The sequence below is a fragment of the Herpailurus yagouaroundi genome, unplaced genomic scaffold (genome assembly GCF_014898765.1).
Source record: "Herpailurus yagouaroundi ecotype Mexico unplaced genomic scaffold, PumYag 295, whole genome shotgun sequence".
Taxonomy (NCBI): domain Eukaryota; kingdom Metazoa; phylum Chordata; class Mammalia; order Carnivora; family Felidae; genus Herpailurus; species Herpailurus yagouaroundi.
In genome coordinates, this window is record NW_024412512.1 from 3,933,078 (window position 1) to 3,951,148 (window position 18,071).

Here is an 18,071-nt window from a genome sequence, read left to right on the forward strand (position 1 = left end):
GTTTACTCTTCAGAGAGAGCAAGCAAGCAGGGGAGGGGCAGAGAGAGGCAGACAGAGGATCTGACGCGGATTCTGTGCTAACAGCATAGAGCCCAGCCCGATGCACGGCTCAAACTCAAACCGTGAGATCATGACCTGAGCTGAAGCCACCCAAGCACCCCTGTTGTATTTACTTCTTCAACGATTTCCCCATCAGACTGTTAAGACCTAGGAGGACGTGACCTTCTATGTGCTGTTAGGCTTCATAATTGGTGTCTAAGTCAAGTAAATAACCGACGAATAGGTTACAGTGTCAGTTTGAAGCCCTTGTGAAAGACATTCACTGTGAAGAAAAATTCACCTTACAGACACTGCTTCTGGGTCCTGTCCACTTAAGTCACTGACACATTTGCTGACGTCTAGTCAGGGACACAGACCTGAGCAAAGACAGGCCCAGGGCATCCAGGACATCTGTGAAGCTCCGCCTGGACTCCCGGCAGCTTCTCCATGCTGGGTGTGTGTGTGTGGGGGGGGGGGGGGAACCCCACACCTGCTCCCCCCAGGCACCCACAAGACCAGGGCAGTCCTCCTGCCCTAAAATGAAACTGCTTCACTATCTAATTCCAGGATGATGAAAATCGGTTTTAAATGTTCTCGAGTCCTCAGAAGGCTTCTAAATTGTATTATTTTCTTCCCGCCCCTGTGGATAGCGTATTAGTTGATATATTTTTAAACCACTATCGTGTTCCAGTTTTTGAACTATAGGTTTAAAAACGCCGGAATATATAAAGTTAACTCGTCACTTACTGTTCAGGAAAAAACTCCAGCATGCCAGCTTTTAAGTTGTATATGGACCACAAAAACAGCAGTTTCTTCAAGACAAGTTAGAATGAACCACAGCAACGTTTAGACTGCAGCTATTTACATACGTTTTCTGTGACACAACGAACTACCTGTTGGCTGTTCCCCACTCTCAACTGGGAAACAAGGCCCACTACCTTGTGGGGTTCTGTTTTCCATACACATGTATGTGTGCACGTACACACACATGTAGAAATATACAAGCCCAAAAAAACAAAAAAGACCACCGACCAGATTAATGATAGAAAAAAGAACTCCCCAAACTCTGAGCTTGTTTTTTAATGCCCAATAGAGGCTGGGTGGCAGGACGTTAAGGGAGCACGTACCTTTCCATACTTGTTGAATAGATTCTTCAGATCTGTCGCTCGAGTTGTGGAGGACAGTCCACTGACCCACAGGTTCCTGCCAGAGCTGCTTCCGGTACGACCTGGGGCAGGAGGGAAAGGATCAGGCTTTGCCTCCAGGCCTAACAGGAAGCACGGCGTGCCTCAGAACGTGGCCCTCTCTTAAACCCCAGCCACATCCAATTTCAACTCTTCTGGTTTAGGAACGTAATTACTGCCAACACATGGAAGACCAAAAATACGGACTGTGGAAACGGCTTCCTTACTCAAGGAATCCTCAGGTCCACGTCAGTTACAAATGGAAATGACTACTGGTGCCCAATTCTCACCCAAGATGGCAGTTTCTACAACCTTGTCCCATTATTATAATGGGCAGAACAGGATGAGAATAGGACGCAGTGCAGTCAGACTTTCAGTATCTCATAAAGGACACCCACGACAGAGACAGAAACCACAGAATCTCACCAACATTTACATCTAGTCTCTCAAGATACTGATAGATGGAACTTCCGGTAATCCTCAATCAAACCAACTACTGGATCCCAAATGTGGGTACCTGTAGGCCCCTCCCTCCCGAAATAAGGGATCCACAGGCGGCTCCCTGCCACATAAGTTAAATCATACCTTTTTCATCTTTAATGATTGGCTTTATATCTTTTTCTTCCTTAAAAGAGCTAGAGACAAAAGTTAATGTTACTCACACAGGAAAAAAATGAAAGAGAACTAAATTAAAAATATGGTATGTGCTAAAACTGAATACCTACCAGAAAATTAGTCTGAAATAAAATTTTAAGACACCTTTGCAAGCTTTTATAGGAAATCTGACCCCCAAAATACAATGTCAGATTCTTAAAAGTCAATTGGATTTAGCCGAAGGTAAGAGTTAACAATTTAAGGACACAACCGTTAATAGGTTGAGAAAAAGAAAAGAAATAGGTTCACCCATTAAAAATACACAGAGAGATATAAAACATCGTTTAGAAGTAAACTACAATTGCATCAGTCTGGCTGGCCAATTGCAGAAAAAACAGCTTATGTGTGTCATTAAATGACCAATGAAAAGGAGATAGCGTCTGGTCTAAAACTGAGAAAAAACAAACCTCATTTTCTGATCAGCGCCCTCACTGGCTGAGGACTCTTTAGGAGCCGGAGGGACTTCATTACAAGCTTCAAAAGCAAACTTCTTCACGTCTTCTTTGCTATCTCTGGGGTCTGGGCTTGAGGCTTCCTGGGGCGCTTCCGCGACCTCCTCGCTAGAGGCTTCCGTGTGCTCTGAGGCTTTACTACTCTGCTCAACTGGCTTCTCTAGCCCTACAGGCTCACAGTCCGTCCGCGCGCCATCGCCCGGCTGCTCCACGGGCTCCCTTTTCACTACCGCTAACAGGGTGTCTGCCCTGCTCGCCTGAGCTCGTGCTGTTGACTCGCTGGCCAAATCTAAGTCACCCTCCTCCGGATGGGCGCTGCCAAAAAGGTCCTCTTCCTCCGCAAGCTTTCTGTCTGGCCCCACGCTACTTGTATCCTGTGCAAAGGGCTGCTCCAGCTCGGAACCTTCTTCTTTTACTGGCTCAGATTTACAAGTTTCCCCCAAAATGTCGAGTATTTTCTCATTTTCTACGGATTTAACAGGAATAGAATGGCACAAGGTTTAATTACCAGGGAAATAAAGCAATCACAAATGCGGAACCGGCACGGCTGCCACGCTAACACGAAGAGAACCGCTAGCTACACAGAGATTGGAAAACCCGCGGGTACACAAAGTTACACTGGTTACACTACCTGCGCTCCAACCGACTGCTACAGTAAGCCGCTACGCTACATGGAAGAGAAAAGGCCCCCACAGATTTAAACACCTACAACCACGTGGCTGCTTCTCGACAGTCTTCGTCAGGTTTTTGTTCCAGTGTGGGTCTTCGACTTATTTTCCCAGTGTCCGAGGTGCGGAACTGAATGCGATCACCGTTTGACGACAGCTCAGTTTCCAAATTTCTTCGAATTTCTTTTAACGGGACAGTCCAACATGAAACCCAGAATCTCTTCCGACGGCAGGAGATAGACACGCAGTCCGGAAGGGGAGTGACACGTTGGAAATTTTCCGGAAGAAACTGTTTCCTCTTCTAGAATCCAGTCACTTCTCGGGTTAAAAGTGCCCTGACAACCGCTTTTTATCCTGCCTTAACTGTTATCACTCAGAAAGACTGGGGCAAAATATCACAAGATCTGTTTCATGTGTAGAAACACATGGAAGAATCACAGGGGGAAATTACTTAAAATGCCACTCTACGTGGTTAGAGAGATGAAAATAATCACTACATCTCACCAAATATATTTGACCTCCAGAAACCAGAACGGCACTTCCACAGATCTGGTGATACGAGTGGGTTTCCAATCTCTGATCCTCGTACGATCTGGATTGTCCACCATTAAAATAATTTACATGACCATACACAGCTTAGAATATATAGACAGCTTGAAAAACAAGAGTGGGAAAACTTTCAAACCATTAACTGTCGTGTTTCTCTTATCAGTACCTGGCTCCAAGAGAGGTTCTTCAATATCCTATTTTGAAAAAAGAAAAGAGAAAAAAATCCACAAGGCACTTAGAAACAGGACAGATACCTTTCCCTGGCAGACACAGCTTCAATCAAGTGTGAATAAATGCCTGTTTCAAACGACTTTCTCCAGTGGTTCCAGTTAAGACACCGTGTTGCATTCTAGGATGATTTCCATGAGAACAAACCCATTTTGGGGGCTTCTTTCTCCCCAGCAAAGCCTGGCAGGCAGCAGTGACACTTGGCCTATTCGAATTCCCCGGGGAGGGTGTGGCCACCCCACCCAAGTCTGAGCCGACCGAAGGGCCTCTGGAGAGGGCAACAACTGCCACAGTGAGAGGTCACACAGTCGACGACTGCTTTATACATCATGCCAGATTTGAGTAAGATCTAGTTCTCTCCAAAGAAGCTGTTATTTATCACTGGAACCTGTCAACAAAACCATCTGTTTTCTGAAATCCTTTCCCTGGCTCCCCACTGTACTTAAGACAGCGGGCCAAATCTTTTCCCTGACCCCAGATGGGGGTAGTCAGGCCCACCAACGTCTGCAGTCTCACTCCCGCATCCTCCACCCCTACAACCAGCCATTCTCCCTTCGGGCCCAAAGTCCTCTTTCCCCTTTCTCTGGATTAACTCCTGACCTATGTGTCAGACCTCAATTTGGGTTGGGCTCCTCCGGGAAGCCTTTCAGGAGTTTTTATTGCCTTCTCCCTGATGAACTTCTTTTCTAGTTACTTTCTTTTTGGTTATTAACGTGCCCCCAGTAGAATACAAAAAGCAAGACTGTAACTTGTTTGGCTTAACCTCTTACTCCAAGCACTTTGGCTCAAGATCAGTGTTCAAATCAATTTTTTACAGATGTACATCCTTTTTCACTATGGAACATTAAACACTCGCCTGATGTTTCCAACCACGCACAAGCAGGTGGTAACCTACCGGAGGTACTTTGAAGTCCAATGATGAAGCATCCAAAGTATTCTCGAAGCCCTCCCCATCCACCTGAAAGACAAAAATGGAAGACTGCTTAATGGAGACAAAGTTATGAAGGTCAAGGCCTATATACCTCACCAGTTGCTTTTTTAATGTTTATTTATTTTTGAGACAGAGAGAGACAGAGCGTGAGCAGGGAAGGGGCAGAGAAAGAGGGAGACATAGAATCTGAAGCAGGCTCCAGGCTCTGAGCTGTCAGCACAGCTCGAACTCATCAACTGATGAGATCATGACCTGAGCCGAAGTCAGATGCTCAACCGACTGAGCCACCCAGGCACCCCATACCTCACCAGTTTCTAAGTGACTTACATGTCTGTTTCCCTCTTAGCGCCCGCCGCCACCTGCTAGTGCCACTGGGTAGTTCACCATTGGATTATTCAGTTTATCGTTGGCCTCCCTGCCTCCTCTGACAGGGTCTCACACAAGGTGGCTGCTGTCAGTGCTGGCCCACAAACATACAAGTCATTTCCCAGGCAGTTTCTATTTACTGGTGGTCCACATACGTGACCCAGACATTTTTCCAGAGCAGAACTCAAAAGGAAAATGAAAAACTTCACACTTCTCCACTTTCCCTTGGTAACAATACCTTTAAAAACAACATCCACTGGGCACTTTCTCCTAGGGGCTTTATTTAAAACATTTAACCAAACTGGTATCTTCTGTATTCAATCTGAAAACTTTTTAACCTTCTTAAGTGAAATACAAAAATATGCTTTCCCAAATGTGCTTCCTTTTCCAGGTCTGAAGCTTATGACCTGGGTGATCTGATTAACCAAGAAGAAACCAAGTTCATGCTTGGAAATAATTAACACACAACAGGATCGCACTGAGAGAGGACAGCAAAACAGCTGCCCAATGGCACCCTAGGCGGAGATGCAGTGATGTTTGGAGTTTGTGATTTTTGACCTTTACGGTTTAAGGTTTAAAGTTCAGTCTTACGAGGGCACTTTTTTTCCCAGTTTAAAGCGAGAACCGCCCCCCCCCCCCCCCCCCCCCCCCCCCCGGCCGACCCAACAAACACAAACAAAAAATACCAACCAAACTAAGAGGATGGAGTATGCCAAGGTGGTAAGGCTAAAATGGCAATCAGTTTTAGGAAGGCCACCACAGAGAGGTCTCTGCCAAATACTAAAAGTCAAAGCTTGAGAAAGCAACACTGGTAACAAGATTAAAGCCCTCCCTTATGCACAAGGATATGAAAAGTGGTTTTCTTTAAGGGCGCCTGGGTGGCTCAGTTGGTTAAGTGTCCAACTGTTGGTTTTGGCTCAGGTCACGATCTCATAGTGAGATCGAGCCCCATGTGTGGAGCCTGCTTGGGATTCTCTCTCTCTGCCCTGCCCCAGTTTGTGCTCTCTCTCTCTCAAAAAACAAAACAAAACCAAACCACCAACAGGACAATCCAAATGATGAACTTATGACCTGTCTTCTTATCATCCCACGCATTTTTAAAACCTTTTTTCCAAAGGAAAATACTTTGACCAAGTACATCAGTCTTTTAAGACTTATGCGTACAAAGTGCCTCCCGCCCATTTATCAAAATATTCCTCAGAATTCTAGAGAAGTTCTCCGGTAGTTAACATCAGACTTCTACGGAGTTTCAACGGATGTAACTTGCCACGAAGGTTTAGACACCGAGTTCAGTGTCTATGGTGGATGCGGTCTAATCAACCAGCAGGGTGTTCTTGCTCACGTGAGCAGCACGTGAGCACTGGGGAGCCTCGGGGCTACTGGCACATTCCACCGCGTCTTCAAGTTACCTACAGCGTGCTCTGTGAGCTGCGCAGGGAGCTCTCGCAGCTGTGCCGCCACATATTCTTTGCTGTCACACAGGGAACCAAGAATGCTGTCCGTGCCGTCCTCCCCAAAGTCGGGAGCGGTGCTGTTTTCAACTTCGCTCTCTTCCAACACACCGACATCCATCACGTCCATATTCCGCAAGCTCTCTAAACCTGTCTCCATATCCTCCTGGAAAGAGAAGGAAACGCGTCAACGACCGGGGGGCTGGTGGTGGCGCTCCTGCTGGCATCTCCGCCTTCGATGCCACGTACCTGCCCATCTCTGGAATCTTCTTCCAGGCCGTTGTCTTCTGTGCCTTCTTCCTCCATCTTTTGTCCTAATTACAAAATAACCTTTCAGTTAGATTAACATTTAGGTTCTCACCTCCTAATTAGTTTATGCACGCTAACAGATTTCAACCTGGGTGAGGATACATCATAAGCAAACAGAAGAAGTACCCGTTCTCCCACTGTGTGGAATTTTGCTGCAACCGGGACGTGGAAATCGAGGATTTCTATACTATTGTCAAAGCATTTTGGCTTTGCACAAGATATCTAACTTTAAAAGACCTCAAAACCACTCCAAACTAAAAAAAACACCCCAAAAGAAAAACGAGCAAAGGATGAACGGGCATTTTCCAACAGACAGACACTTACAAATGCCAAGTCCACCTGGTGATCAAAGAGCTTCATCCCAAAATAACACTAGATTAAGCTGCTGCTTCTCCCACACATTCCACCCACGTCAGGCAGGCTGACCACCTCTCCTCATTCTCGGGCTCAGGAACTTTTCTTTGCAAGGTACAAAGGTAAAGGCTACCACAAAGTCAATGGTCATCCTGGATCTTGTAAATGCAGAACTACTTAGGATTAATGCTAAATATTTCCAAGGGGGGCTGGAGGAGGAGGGTGGAAACTTCTAGGCTTAGAAGAGAAGTCAAACCTTTGGGCTCCATCGTGGATCAAAAAGCCTTAAAATTGTACAAACCTTTTATTCTAGAAATTCCCTCTATAGGGGCATGTGCTAACACTAAAATGTCTGACAAAGAACAAAACCAAAAGTACCCTATCTAGAAATATACATAGCCCAAGCATTCGAAAGGAAAACACATCGTGACAGTCTGTTCACTCGTGGGACACCAGTTGCTGTCAACAGGGGAAGCTGGGTGGAATTTGGCCATGACTGGAAACATTTTTGGTGTCACAACTGGGAGATGCTCCTGGCATCTAGTGGGTAGTGAGCAGGGATGCTGTTCAACCTAAGATAGTGCACAGGACGGAAAGAATTCCTTACCCCAAATTGTCAACGGTGCCAAGTTCGCAAAACACTGTGGCACACCACAAAGGTCTCAAAAAAAAAAAAAAAAAAATCATGCTCCTAAAGAATATTTAAGAATACGTGACAATGCCTATACAATTAAAAAAAAAAAAAAAGGAAGAATCAGGTACAGTACGTCTACTTTTACTAAATAGCACATAGAGGTGCCCGGGTGGCTCAGTTAAGTATCTGACTCTTGGTTTCTGCTTAGGTCATGATCTCACGGTTCCATGGGTTCAAGTCCCGCGTTGGGCTCCGTGCTGGCAGCATGGAGCCTGCCTGGGATTCTCTCTCTCTCTCTTCCCGCCGGCCCTCCCCCCCCCCCCCCATCACTAGCAGGCCTCTCAAAACAAACTTAAAAAAATAGCACGTACATGTTTGTATACATCCAAATGCAAAGACGCATTTACAGTACATACGTAAAAGTAACAAAGGCAGTCATCAACAGGGGTTCAAACACAGTGGTAGAATTAGAGATAGAATTTTACTTTCACGTGTATACGTTTTACACGTTCTAAGCTATCTAATACAGCTTCTACAGTATCTAAACCCTTCCATAATTTTTTGAAATGAGAAAATTAAACAAAAGAAACCTCAATCTTTGAGTACAGATCCAAGCAGTATGTACCCCCGCACGCGCCCTCCAGGCCACCGTTAACACTCACTCAAAACGTGTAGCTTTATCACCTGTCAGGCACTGTGCTCTTTATATTATTAACACTCCCACGGCACTAGCAGGTTTATTAGCTGCATCTGACAGCTGAGAACTTGGTTCGGTTCTTAAAGACTCAGCTGCACTGGTTCCCGTTATATGGGAATCCAGCACTCCCTTTCGCAACATGCGCTCTAAAAACGTTTGGCAGCTGGGACACCTGGGTGGCTCAGTCGGTTAGGCGCCTGACTTCGGCTCAGATCATGATCCCACAGTTCGTGAGTTCGAGCCCCGCCTCAGGCTCTGTGGCGACAGCTCGGAGTCTGGAGCCTGCTTCAGATTCTGTGTCTCCCTCTTTCTATCCTTCCCCTGCTCGTGCTGTTTCTCAAAAAAGGAATAAACGTAAAAAAAAAAAAAAATTTTTTTTTAATGTTTGGTGGCTGCACCCACTTGCAGGCCCTCTAACTAGTAGCCTGCTGTACCCACAAAGGACGGAAACAGGACAGATGCAGACCGAGAAAAGCCCTCCCTAAAGGCCAACAGAACGACAAAAGCTGGGCAGGGGCCACACCCCAATTCCGAGGGTCTGGTTTCAGCAACTAAAAGCTGAAGGGGTGGCGGACAAAGATGCTAGAAAACCTAATTCAGAACGGTAATCTTTCAAAATCACATCCACAAGCTTCAAAAACTTGCCTGTCTAAAGCTTAGCTACTTTTCACTTTGATGTAACCTTTGAAGATCTAATTTCAGCCAAGATACAAGAGGGTCTGGCACTTCATACCAACACCCACATGTGCAGACACCTGCAAAGAGCATGCTAGCTGAACAACTTGCAGGAGCTGCCCTCGGCCCCAGGACCCTTCTGGTGACTTCTCAGAAAAACAAAGGGGAAGGGACCGGTGCCCCTCCAATTCCAGCTACAGTTGCACTAGTATAAACGTTTCTTTATACCAGCAGAAATAAAGACCACCAAAGCTTTTTTTTTTTTTTTTTGACAAAATGGTAAGTCCAAGCAGTTTTAATGTCACCTAAACTGCAACCCACACGTTCAGACACGCACTGGAAGCACTCAGCCACGATCTGGTTTGTCTAGCAATGCAAAGATCCCTGTTAAGAACCAAGAACATTTTTGACTCGTAAGCCTCGAACCTCCCAAGTTTTAAATGAGCACCTACATTAAGAACTCTCAGACACAACTTCTAACAGATACAGGGCTCTCAATCTGCATTCTCTTGACTAATCAGTATAGATACCAGACCATTACAAGAGCAGTAACAACACGTTAATGTTTTAAAATTCAGCTTAAATGGAAATCCCTAAGGCAACCTAACTCAGAAGTTTAACCTTTCAAAACACACAAAGTTTTTAAACAGATGAGTCATGCAAAAGCCCTTCTAAAAAGTAAACTGAAGTTACTGAAAATGCTACAAATTACTTTCTCCTTTTGTAAGCAGGTGTGCTCCACTGCTTAAATTTAACTCTTTTTCAGATGAACAGGGTATAGCCCACGGTGAGAATTCTTGCGGTGGCACCTTTCAAGAAAATAACCCACATCACACGCAAGTTCCAAAATCTGATTGTCCTTACCCATACAAAAACTGAGAACGAAAACCAATGACGGTAACAAGATTTCAAAGCTTTGTGGAACTAAATACTTCCAGAAACAGCTGGTCCCATCCACGAAAAGAAATGAACCACTGACAGATGTCACAAACTAGAAGACTCTTGGAAACACCCTCAATGAAAGAAGCTAGGCACAAAAGGCCACGTATTGTGCGATCCTATTTACGTGGAACAGCACAATTACACACTTCCGGCAGGGGAGGGGGGCGGGGAATGGGGAGCAAATGCTAATAGGCACAAAGACTTCTACATGGGGTGATGGAAATGTTCTAGAATCACGTAGCAGTGACACAGCCTTATGAATATACTAAGTAACGAATTGTGCACCGTAAACAGGTGAGTTTTACAGTATTTGAATCACGTGTCAAAAAAAAAAGGGAGAGAGAGAGAAAAAAAAAAATCTGACTGCTGAGCACCTGGCAAGCTCGGTCCACGGAGCATGTGACTCTTGACCTCAGGGGTTTTACGCTGGGTGCAGAGATTGCTTAAAAATAAAGTCTTAAAGCGAACAAGAAACAACTCACTAGCGGAAAATAGGCTGGGTGTAAACCCTCCCAACAATCTATTTTGGACCTTTTGAGCAGCTGGGTTCTATTTAGTTTCCTGCTGGTGTCCTTTCCCTCGGTTTAAAGCCTAGTTGGGGCGCCTGGGTGGCGCAGTCGGTTAAGCGTCCGACTTCAGCCAGGTCACGATCTCGCGGTCCGTGAGTTCGAGCCCCGCGTCGGGCTCTGTGCTGACTGCTCAGAGCCTGGAGCTTGTTTCCGATTCTGTGTTTCCCTCTCTCTCTGCCCCTCCCCCGTTCATGCTCTGTCTCTCTCTGTCCCAAAAATAAATAAAAAACGTTGAAAAAGCCTAGTTTTTGAACCGAGGAGGAAGCCACAGCAGGTTTAAGAGCGGGCCTTACCCTAATTCAGCGTAAATCCCAACGACAAGAGCCCAGGTGTCCTACTTAGTACCCGCAAAGTCTCTTTCGTCTTCCCAGAACTACTCGCAAGGTGATGAAAACAAAAAGCAAGCGGAATCGTCAGGCGGGAACCACCAAAGCCCCCCCTCCCGGCCCGCGGACAGAAACGGTGCGGCAAGACCAGTTCCGCTAGCAGGTTCTCTGAACACCGGGCCTTAGGCGGCAACGAGCACGAGCCGCTACCTTTGACGCATCGCTTTGCCGTCTTCTTGCTGGTGGCTTCCAACGCGATGCCAAGTTCATCGGGATCCTGCCCTTCTTCCTTAACCGCCTGTGAAGAAGAGATAAAATTGAACAAAGTTGAGGAGCGCGGCAGGGCTCGCGTTGTTCTCTGTAACGCCTCCCCCGCCCACAAAGTCAAACCCTTGCTCGCACAGAGCCACGCTGGTTCTGCTACGTGAGCCGCAAGCCGTTCGCAAGGCTTGCACGTCTGGGTCCTCGCTGGGTCCGAAGCACCGGGGGATGTGCGAGCGGGGGTCAATGACGGTTCTAAACGGGCCCTAAAAATCGCCGTACCTTCCGCTTTGAGGTAACCGGCAGCGACCCTGCGCTAGACGCACCTTCTGTAAAAACTCTTGACTGGTGTTCGACAAGGGGGGGGACTGGGGGGGGGGGGCTGGACAGGACTGGGAACTCGATGGTAAACTCAAGTCCTGCAAGGAGCCTGTTCTGGTTGGGGAGACGCCCCCCCCCCCCCCCCCCCATACTCGGGGTTGGGACAAACGCGGGCGGGGGCGGTGCATAAACGCAGAAGCGGGGAGACGGAGCAACAACCTTACAAAGGATGTTGGGGAAACATCTCAAGCAAACCGAGAAAGACGCCAAGGCGCCCTCCAGCCAGAGAACGACCCTGGAAGAAGAGCCATCGAGCGCAAGACCTACGAGCGAAGACCCTGGAGTGGGAACCAGCACAGCTCCCTCTCCTGCAACATCCCAAAGGCTCCTCGGTCATCCGTTCTCCAGGAGGGGAAACTGAGGCGCAAGGGAGAAAAAGGCGCCTATCCAAGGTCACAGAACCAAGTCTCCAACCGGGGCCCGGAGCAAGTCCAGGGGCCAGCTTTCGGCACTCGAGGGCACTGGTTGCAAGGAGGATCAAAGGCGAGACACAGAGAGGGGCGGTGACGGACCAAGGTCACACAGCCGGGCCCCCTGGTCCCCGCGAGCCCGGGCCGGGGTCCGACACAAGGGGGGAGTGGAGGAAGGAGGTCCGGGAACCGCGGTGACAGGCCCGCGCGGGGGCGTGCCCCGACCTCCGGCTCCACCCCGGGACGTCCAGCCGCCTCACCTTCTTGAGCCGCTCCATCAGGACGCTCTTGTTGCCGCCCGTGTCCAGGTTCCTCTTCTTCAGCTCCGCCCGCAGGTCGATCACCCGCAGGTCGCTCAGCCGCCGCGTCCCAGCCTCCGAGGCACCCGACCCCACAGCGGCTGTGCCAGAACCCGACTCGCCGGAGCCTGCCAGAGTCTCCGCCATCCCAGGTTCCGCGTCCCCGCCACCTCCTTCCCACACCGCCGGCGGCTGTAGCGGCTCTGAGCACAAAATGGCGCCGCCTAAGAGGAAAACGCACTCGCTTTCTCCCGCCCCGCTTTCCGGCCGCGCATGCGTGCCACACATGCCAGCTTTATTAGCAGCACGCGCGCTCGCGCGTCGACCAACCGCACGTTCCCCACCACAACGCGCAGGCGCCGTAACTGCAGCACGCATGTGTCGCGGCCGTCCGCGGCGGGAGGCAGGCGAGCTGCAACGCGCCTGCGCCCAGCCCTGTGAGCGCTCACCACGCATGTGCAGACGCGACCGGCAGCGTCGGCTCCGCGCCGGGTGCGCTTGCGCAGAAGCCAGGCGCGCCAGGGCGGCTGGAGCGGTTCCCTCGCAGGCGGCGCCATTTTGTGCTAGGAGCCGAGATAAAACCGGCCCGGTTCTGTGTGAAGTGGGCGGCGGAGCCAGGGTCCCTGGAATGGCGGAGACTCTCTCAGGCCTAGGCGATTCGGGTGCGGCGGGCGCAGCGGCTCTGAGCTCTGCCTCGTCCGAGACCGGGACGCGGCGCCTCAGCGACCTGCGGGTAATCGATCTGCGGGCGGAGCTGAGGAAACGGAATCTGGACTCGAGCGGCAATAAGAGCGTTTTGATGGAGCGGCTCAAAAAGGTGGAGCTGGGGCCCTGGGGGCGGCAGGAGGTGGCGGGCGTGGGGGTCCTCGCGGCCGCGACGGGAGTCCCCTGGTCTCTGGGTCCGCCTCCGGCCCTTTTCGGGGCCTGCGCCTGGCCTGGCGCCGCGGGCTTCTCCCCGGCTCCTCCGAGGCCTCAGCGGGAGCGCCCAGCCCAGCGGGTCCTGGGTGCGAAGCGCTGCGCCGCTCAGGAGAGAGAAGAAAACCTCGGCGCGACCCGGGGACAGCGCCGCGGCCTTGCGGCGGCGGGCGGCGGGGCACCTAGGCCGAGGGCCCCTGTTTTCCGCACCAGCCGCTGCGCGGAGGGCCTTCCTCTCGTTGTCCCATCGCAGCCAGCGAAAATGACAGGAAGCCCGGACACCCTCTTTTCCCGGGCGAGGTCGAGGGACTCGGCCAAGGTCACACGACCGCGGAGACGAGGCGGCGGGACTGGAACCCGCGCCGGCCGCCGGGCGTTCTCCGAAGATGGAGATGCGCCCTGACCCGTTAGGGCCGACGCGCCTCGACTGGAGGGGCTGATTCACAAAGGCGTGCCAAGAGCGCTTCCAAGCGCTTAAAAAAAAAAAAAAAAAAAGACAAAAAGCGGTGTATGGGCTTGCCAGCCGCAGGTCCAGAAAATCCCGGGGGAGGGAGGGCAGCGTTTACAGTGGCGACCGGGGCCGTAGAGACGTTGGCCGGAGGAGCGCGGAGACCGCGTCCGGGCGTCTGGACGCCGGGCTCCGCGGCCCGGTCGCGGGCAGGGAAGCCCGTGGACGCTCCCTGAGCCTGTGTGTCCCCGGACAGAAGGGACGGTGGCGCCCTCGCGGTCGGATCAGCCGAGGTCGCGCGAACCGGGCTTGGCACGGTGCCTGGCACGTGAGGGGGCCGCGGTGGGCCCAGCTCCCTCTGCTCCCCCGTGCGGCTTGTTTGCAGAGGCGGGATTGTCGTGACCCCCCACCGTGAGGAGCCCCGAGGGGCCGGCGCGGACAGCACGCGTTAGCCACGCGTCTGGGCCCTTCGGTTCCCCTTTCTGCGCGTTGCGCTTGGCCTCTTTGCCTTTTCCCCTCCGCCCGGCGTGATCTGGGGCCGTCTCCCGGGGAATCTCGGCCTCCCCGGGCGGCGGCCCCTGCAGGCGACGTGATTTGTGATTCTGTCCCCGCTCCTGGCTCCCAGACAGTCGGGTGTCAGGGCTTTATTTGTTACTGATCACTGTTCGGAGGAAGCGGGGGTTTCCTATTTTCCGAACGAGGAAGCTCGGACTTGAGAAGCAGGAGTCGATTAGCTCAGAGTCGGTTGGGCCTTTCTCGCCGGCGCTTGTGTTTCTCTCGCCATGGATACCGACCTCCTTTGTTCGAGGCACCGCGTAGTCCGTCAGCCGAGACGTGTACCTTGACCGAAGTGCCCGCAGGCCGAGGGGTGGCACCTGGGGAGTTGGGGTCGGCTTGCTTAGCCGCCGGGGCCCCCCGTCGGCAGAGGCAAATCGGGACCTCTATCCTTGTTTCACCCCAGACGGTCTGCAAGGCTGATAGGATGGCGTTGAGCCTTCCTGTCACGTTGGTGGCTGAGACCGGTTGGTGTGGGACTTCGGGGACCCTCCAGCACCGTCCCCCCCGAGCCGTCTTTGCTTCCTCCTCTGCCCCTTCGTTTTCTCAGGGATGCGGTGATCGTGCAGAAATGCCATCAGCGTTTTGTGTTCATCCGCTCCCCTGCCCCAGCGAGTCTGGAACTACTGCTCCTCCTCCTCTTCTCTGTTCTTACCACCTAGTGTCCCTTCTCCAGTCATTTTTCCAGGAAGGAAGTGAGGAAAAGGCGGAGGGAGCACAAGGAGTGTAGTTCACCGAGCTCTGTGAGGATGACTCAGAGCCCACAGTGCCCCTAGAGATGATCCCGTAAACACGGCACCCAGGGGAGACGTACAGAGGGGCAGAACGGTACGCCTTCTGTCCGGGGGCAGTTCTCTGTTCCCCCTGCGGGATTCCAGAATCCTCTGTGGCCAGGAAGAACATGGGGGACTTTCTGGTTGTGCTTTCCTGGGTCCCAGAGCGGAACTTCCACTTCTTCCTCCTTGCTCTGGCTTCGGAGAGAAGGGAGAGACTTTCTTTGCTCCTGGTATGGACTAGAGGTGGAGGCTCCTAAAACCCATTTCAAGTTCAGCCTTCCACGCTGGAAAACTCCTTCCAACCTGAAATTTCTGAAACCACCGACAACTAAAACACAGCGTTCGCAGCAGGTTTAGATAGAACTCGTGCTCACAGGAGAGTATAGCACCGAGAGACAGGGTTCTCGGTAAAGCCGGAAAGCACAGCCCAGCGTCGGTGGAGCTCATCAGCGACCTGCCCAGTACCAGTTTGCCGAGTGCCTCCTCGGTGCTGGGCATGTTGTGCCCGTATTGTGGGTGTGGGCTGTTCAAGTGAAGGACAGGCTCTCAGGATGGGAGGTCCGGCTTGCCAGGAGAGCCTTCTAATTCTGTATCCTTTCAGGTGGGTCCCCTAGCGGTTAAGAGCGAGACCTTTGGAGTCAGTCATAGGTGTGGGTGACCTGATGAGGTAATAGTGTCAGTTCAGTCTTGTGCTGCACACGCTATGATGTCAGCCCGTGAGCGTTAGTATGTAGTCTGTCCAGACAGTGCTAAGTGTAGGCACGGCATGGAGAGGGGGTCACAGAGGGTCAACAGCACATTGCTGGGTGAAGTCGTAGGAAATGGAAGAGAGTGCTTTTCCCTTTTCGAGTTCTTCTTGGTCCAGGAATAGAATAAACTAGGTTGTGGTGATGGTAGTGTTAAAACAGCTGATTGTTGGGGCGCCTGGGTGGCGCAGTCGGTTAAGCATCCAACTTCAGCCAGGTCACGATCTCGCGGTCCGTGAGTTCGAGCCCCGTGTCGGGCTCTGGGCTGATGGCTCGGAGCCTGGAGCCTGTTTCTGATTCTGTGTCTCCCTCTCTCTCTGCCCCTCCCCCCTTCATGCTCTGTCTCTCTCGTCTCAAAAATAAATAAACGTTAAAAAAATATTTAACTCGGGGCGCCTGGGTGGCTCAGTCGGTTGAGCGTCCGACTTCAGCTCAGGTCACGATCTCGCGCTCCGTGAGTTCGAGCCCCGCGTCGGGCTCTGGGCTGATGGCTCGGAGCCTGGAGCCTGTTTCTGATTCTGTGTCTCCCTCTCTCTCTGCCCCTCCCCCGTTCATGCTCTGTCTCTCTCTGTCCCAAAAAAATAAATAAACGTTAAAAAAAAAAAAATTTAAAACAGCTGATTGTTGAGTGCTTGATTTACACAGATGATAGAGTTCTCGGGATGACCTTCTAGGGTGAATACTTTTATTAGCCTCACGTTCCAGAGTGAACTGTTCAGAGTAAGTAAACGTGCCTTAATCCATACAGCTAAGGACTGGTAGAGTCTGACTCCAGAGTCATTGTTCCAACATAGAGCTAGACCACAGAGGAGTTGGGGGGCAGCCCTTTCCTGAAGTCTCCATGAAAGTCAAGTCTGCATGTTGCCTTTTTTGGTTAACTTTTTCTCTTTAACCTTCTTCCCTTTAGGCAATTGAAGATGAAGGGGGTAATCCTGATGAAATTGAAATTACCTCTGAGGGAAACAAGAAGACGTCAAAGAGATCCAGCAAAGGTACTGAGAATCTTATAAGCACTGCTAACTTTAGGAGCTCTGTTCACAATTACTTTCTCTGCTAATGTGCCTGCCTGCGTACTTGGCTGTGTTTGGGGCCTGTGGACTGCCCTGTGACTCCAGAGGGCCTGGAATGAAGCTTTGCGTTTCCAGTAAGATTCTTCTAGTATATTTTGTTTCTCTAGTATTTACGAACTCAGACAGAGTGGGAAGGGTATTTACGTATTTGTTCATTTTACTCTGTAGGTTTCTCGGCAGCTCTTGTTTGTCCAGACCCTTAACCTTCTTCTTTACATAGAGAGTATTTAGGACTGCTTGGGTCTCCTATTTCTCTGACTTGCAAAACATAACTTCTTTTTTAAATACCACCTGACCAAAACAAGGCTCGTCACTCTTACAGCATTGCTTTCAAAATTGCCTACTGCAGAAATGCCACATTGCACGTGGCATTAATGATCTTCACTATCTCACCCAAATCTCTATTTCTTTCTTCACCCCTACCACCTTCCTCTTCTACATCCTGGGCTTTAGTCAGGCCCCAGACATGTTTCCTTTCTTGAACCTCTTTGCCTGAATTTACGTGTTGCACCTCCCCTTTTTCCCCCTCTGTCTGCACTCAAGTCTTTGTCCATCAACAGACAACTGTGATCCCATCGGCAACAGCTCTTCCCTCCTTAGACCTTCTACGGTGCGATGACCTGCCTCCTTATACTCTGCTTTAATGCTTATGTCACCTTGTCAGTGTTGAGATTGTGGAGGGCAAGGGCTCTATCTTCCTTGTCTTTCTTTTTCTTCAGTATTCACTCAGTAATTTAATTCAGTAACATTCAGCTACTCTTTTAAGAAAGAATCCACGAAAACTGAGCATTTGAACTGTTCTGAAAGTTCTGTTGATAATTGGTGGCTTTGTTGCTCAAGCCCCAACACAAAATGAAATCTTTATATTGTCCGGCCAGTGGTGAACAATTGGGTTTGAAATGTCTAAGACCAATGTCAGTCCCACTGTGTGGTGTGAGCTCTTGGAGAAAAGCAGCCAGGTGACTTGACTTTGGAATGAAGTCACTTCTGTGGTCTATAGTACATTGTGCATTTTTGGCTTTGTCCAAGTAAATGTCTTTGCCAGGGCAAAGAGTACTGGAAAATCACAGAAAGATGGTCACCCTGGAGGGAAATAGAGCCTGTTGGATCTCTTTTTCTTTTTGATTGGAAAAAGAAGAAAGAAAGAAAGAAAGAAAGAAAGAAAGAAAGAAAGAAAGAAAG

At 50.3% G+C, this 18,071-nt stretch overlaps 2 protein-coding genes across 3 annotated transcripts in view; one reads left to right on the top strand and one right to left on the bottom strand.

Annotated features, from left to right (window-relative positions):
• SAFB2 (scaffold attachment factor B2) overlaps positions 1–12,599 on the bottom strand; it is a 32,616-nt gene extending 20,017 nt beyond the window's left edge. The window contains exons 1-9 of the mRNA XM_040461611.1: positions 12,341–12,599; positions 11,239–11,326; positions 6,772–6,836; positions 6,485–6,688; positions 4,670–4,732; positions 3,713–3,740; positions 2,285–2,795; positions 1,809–1,858; positions 1,167–1,267 (exon numbers count right to left, since the gene is read on the bottom strand). Of these exons, the coding sequence (XP_040317545.1) occupies positions 1,167–1,267; positions 1,809–1,858; positions 2,285–2,795; positions 3,713–3,740; positions 4,670–4,732; positions 6,485–6,688; positions 6,772–6,836; positions 11,239–11,326; positions 12,341–12,526 (1,296 nt within the window). The 5' untranslated portion in view covers positions 12,527–12,599. The remainder of the gene's footprint in view (positions 1–1,166; positions 1,268–1,808; positions 1,859–2,284; positions 2,796–3,712; positions 3,741–4,669; positions 4,733–6,484; positions 6,689–6,771; positions 6,837–11,238; positions 11,327–12,340) is intronic.
• A 282-nt stretch (positions 12,600–12,881) lies between these two features.
• Positions 12,882–18,071, top strand: part of SAFB (scaffold attachment factor B) — a 37,472-nt gene continuing 32,282 nt past the window's right edge. For both annotated transcript variants that reach the window (XM_040461612.1, XM_040461614.1), the window contains exons 1-2: positions 12,882–13,196; positions 16,727–16,811. In XM_040461612.1, the coding sequence (XP_040317546.1) occupies positions 13,008–13,196; positions 16,727–16,811 (274 nt within the window). In that variant the 5' untranslated portion in view covers positions 12,882–13,007. The remainder of the gene's footprint in view (positions 13,197–16,726; positions 16,812–18,071) is intronic.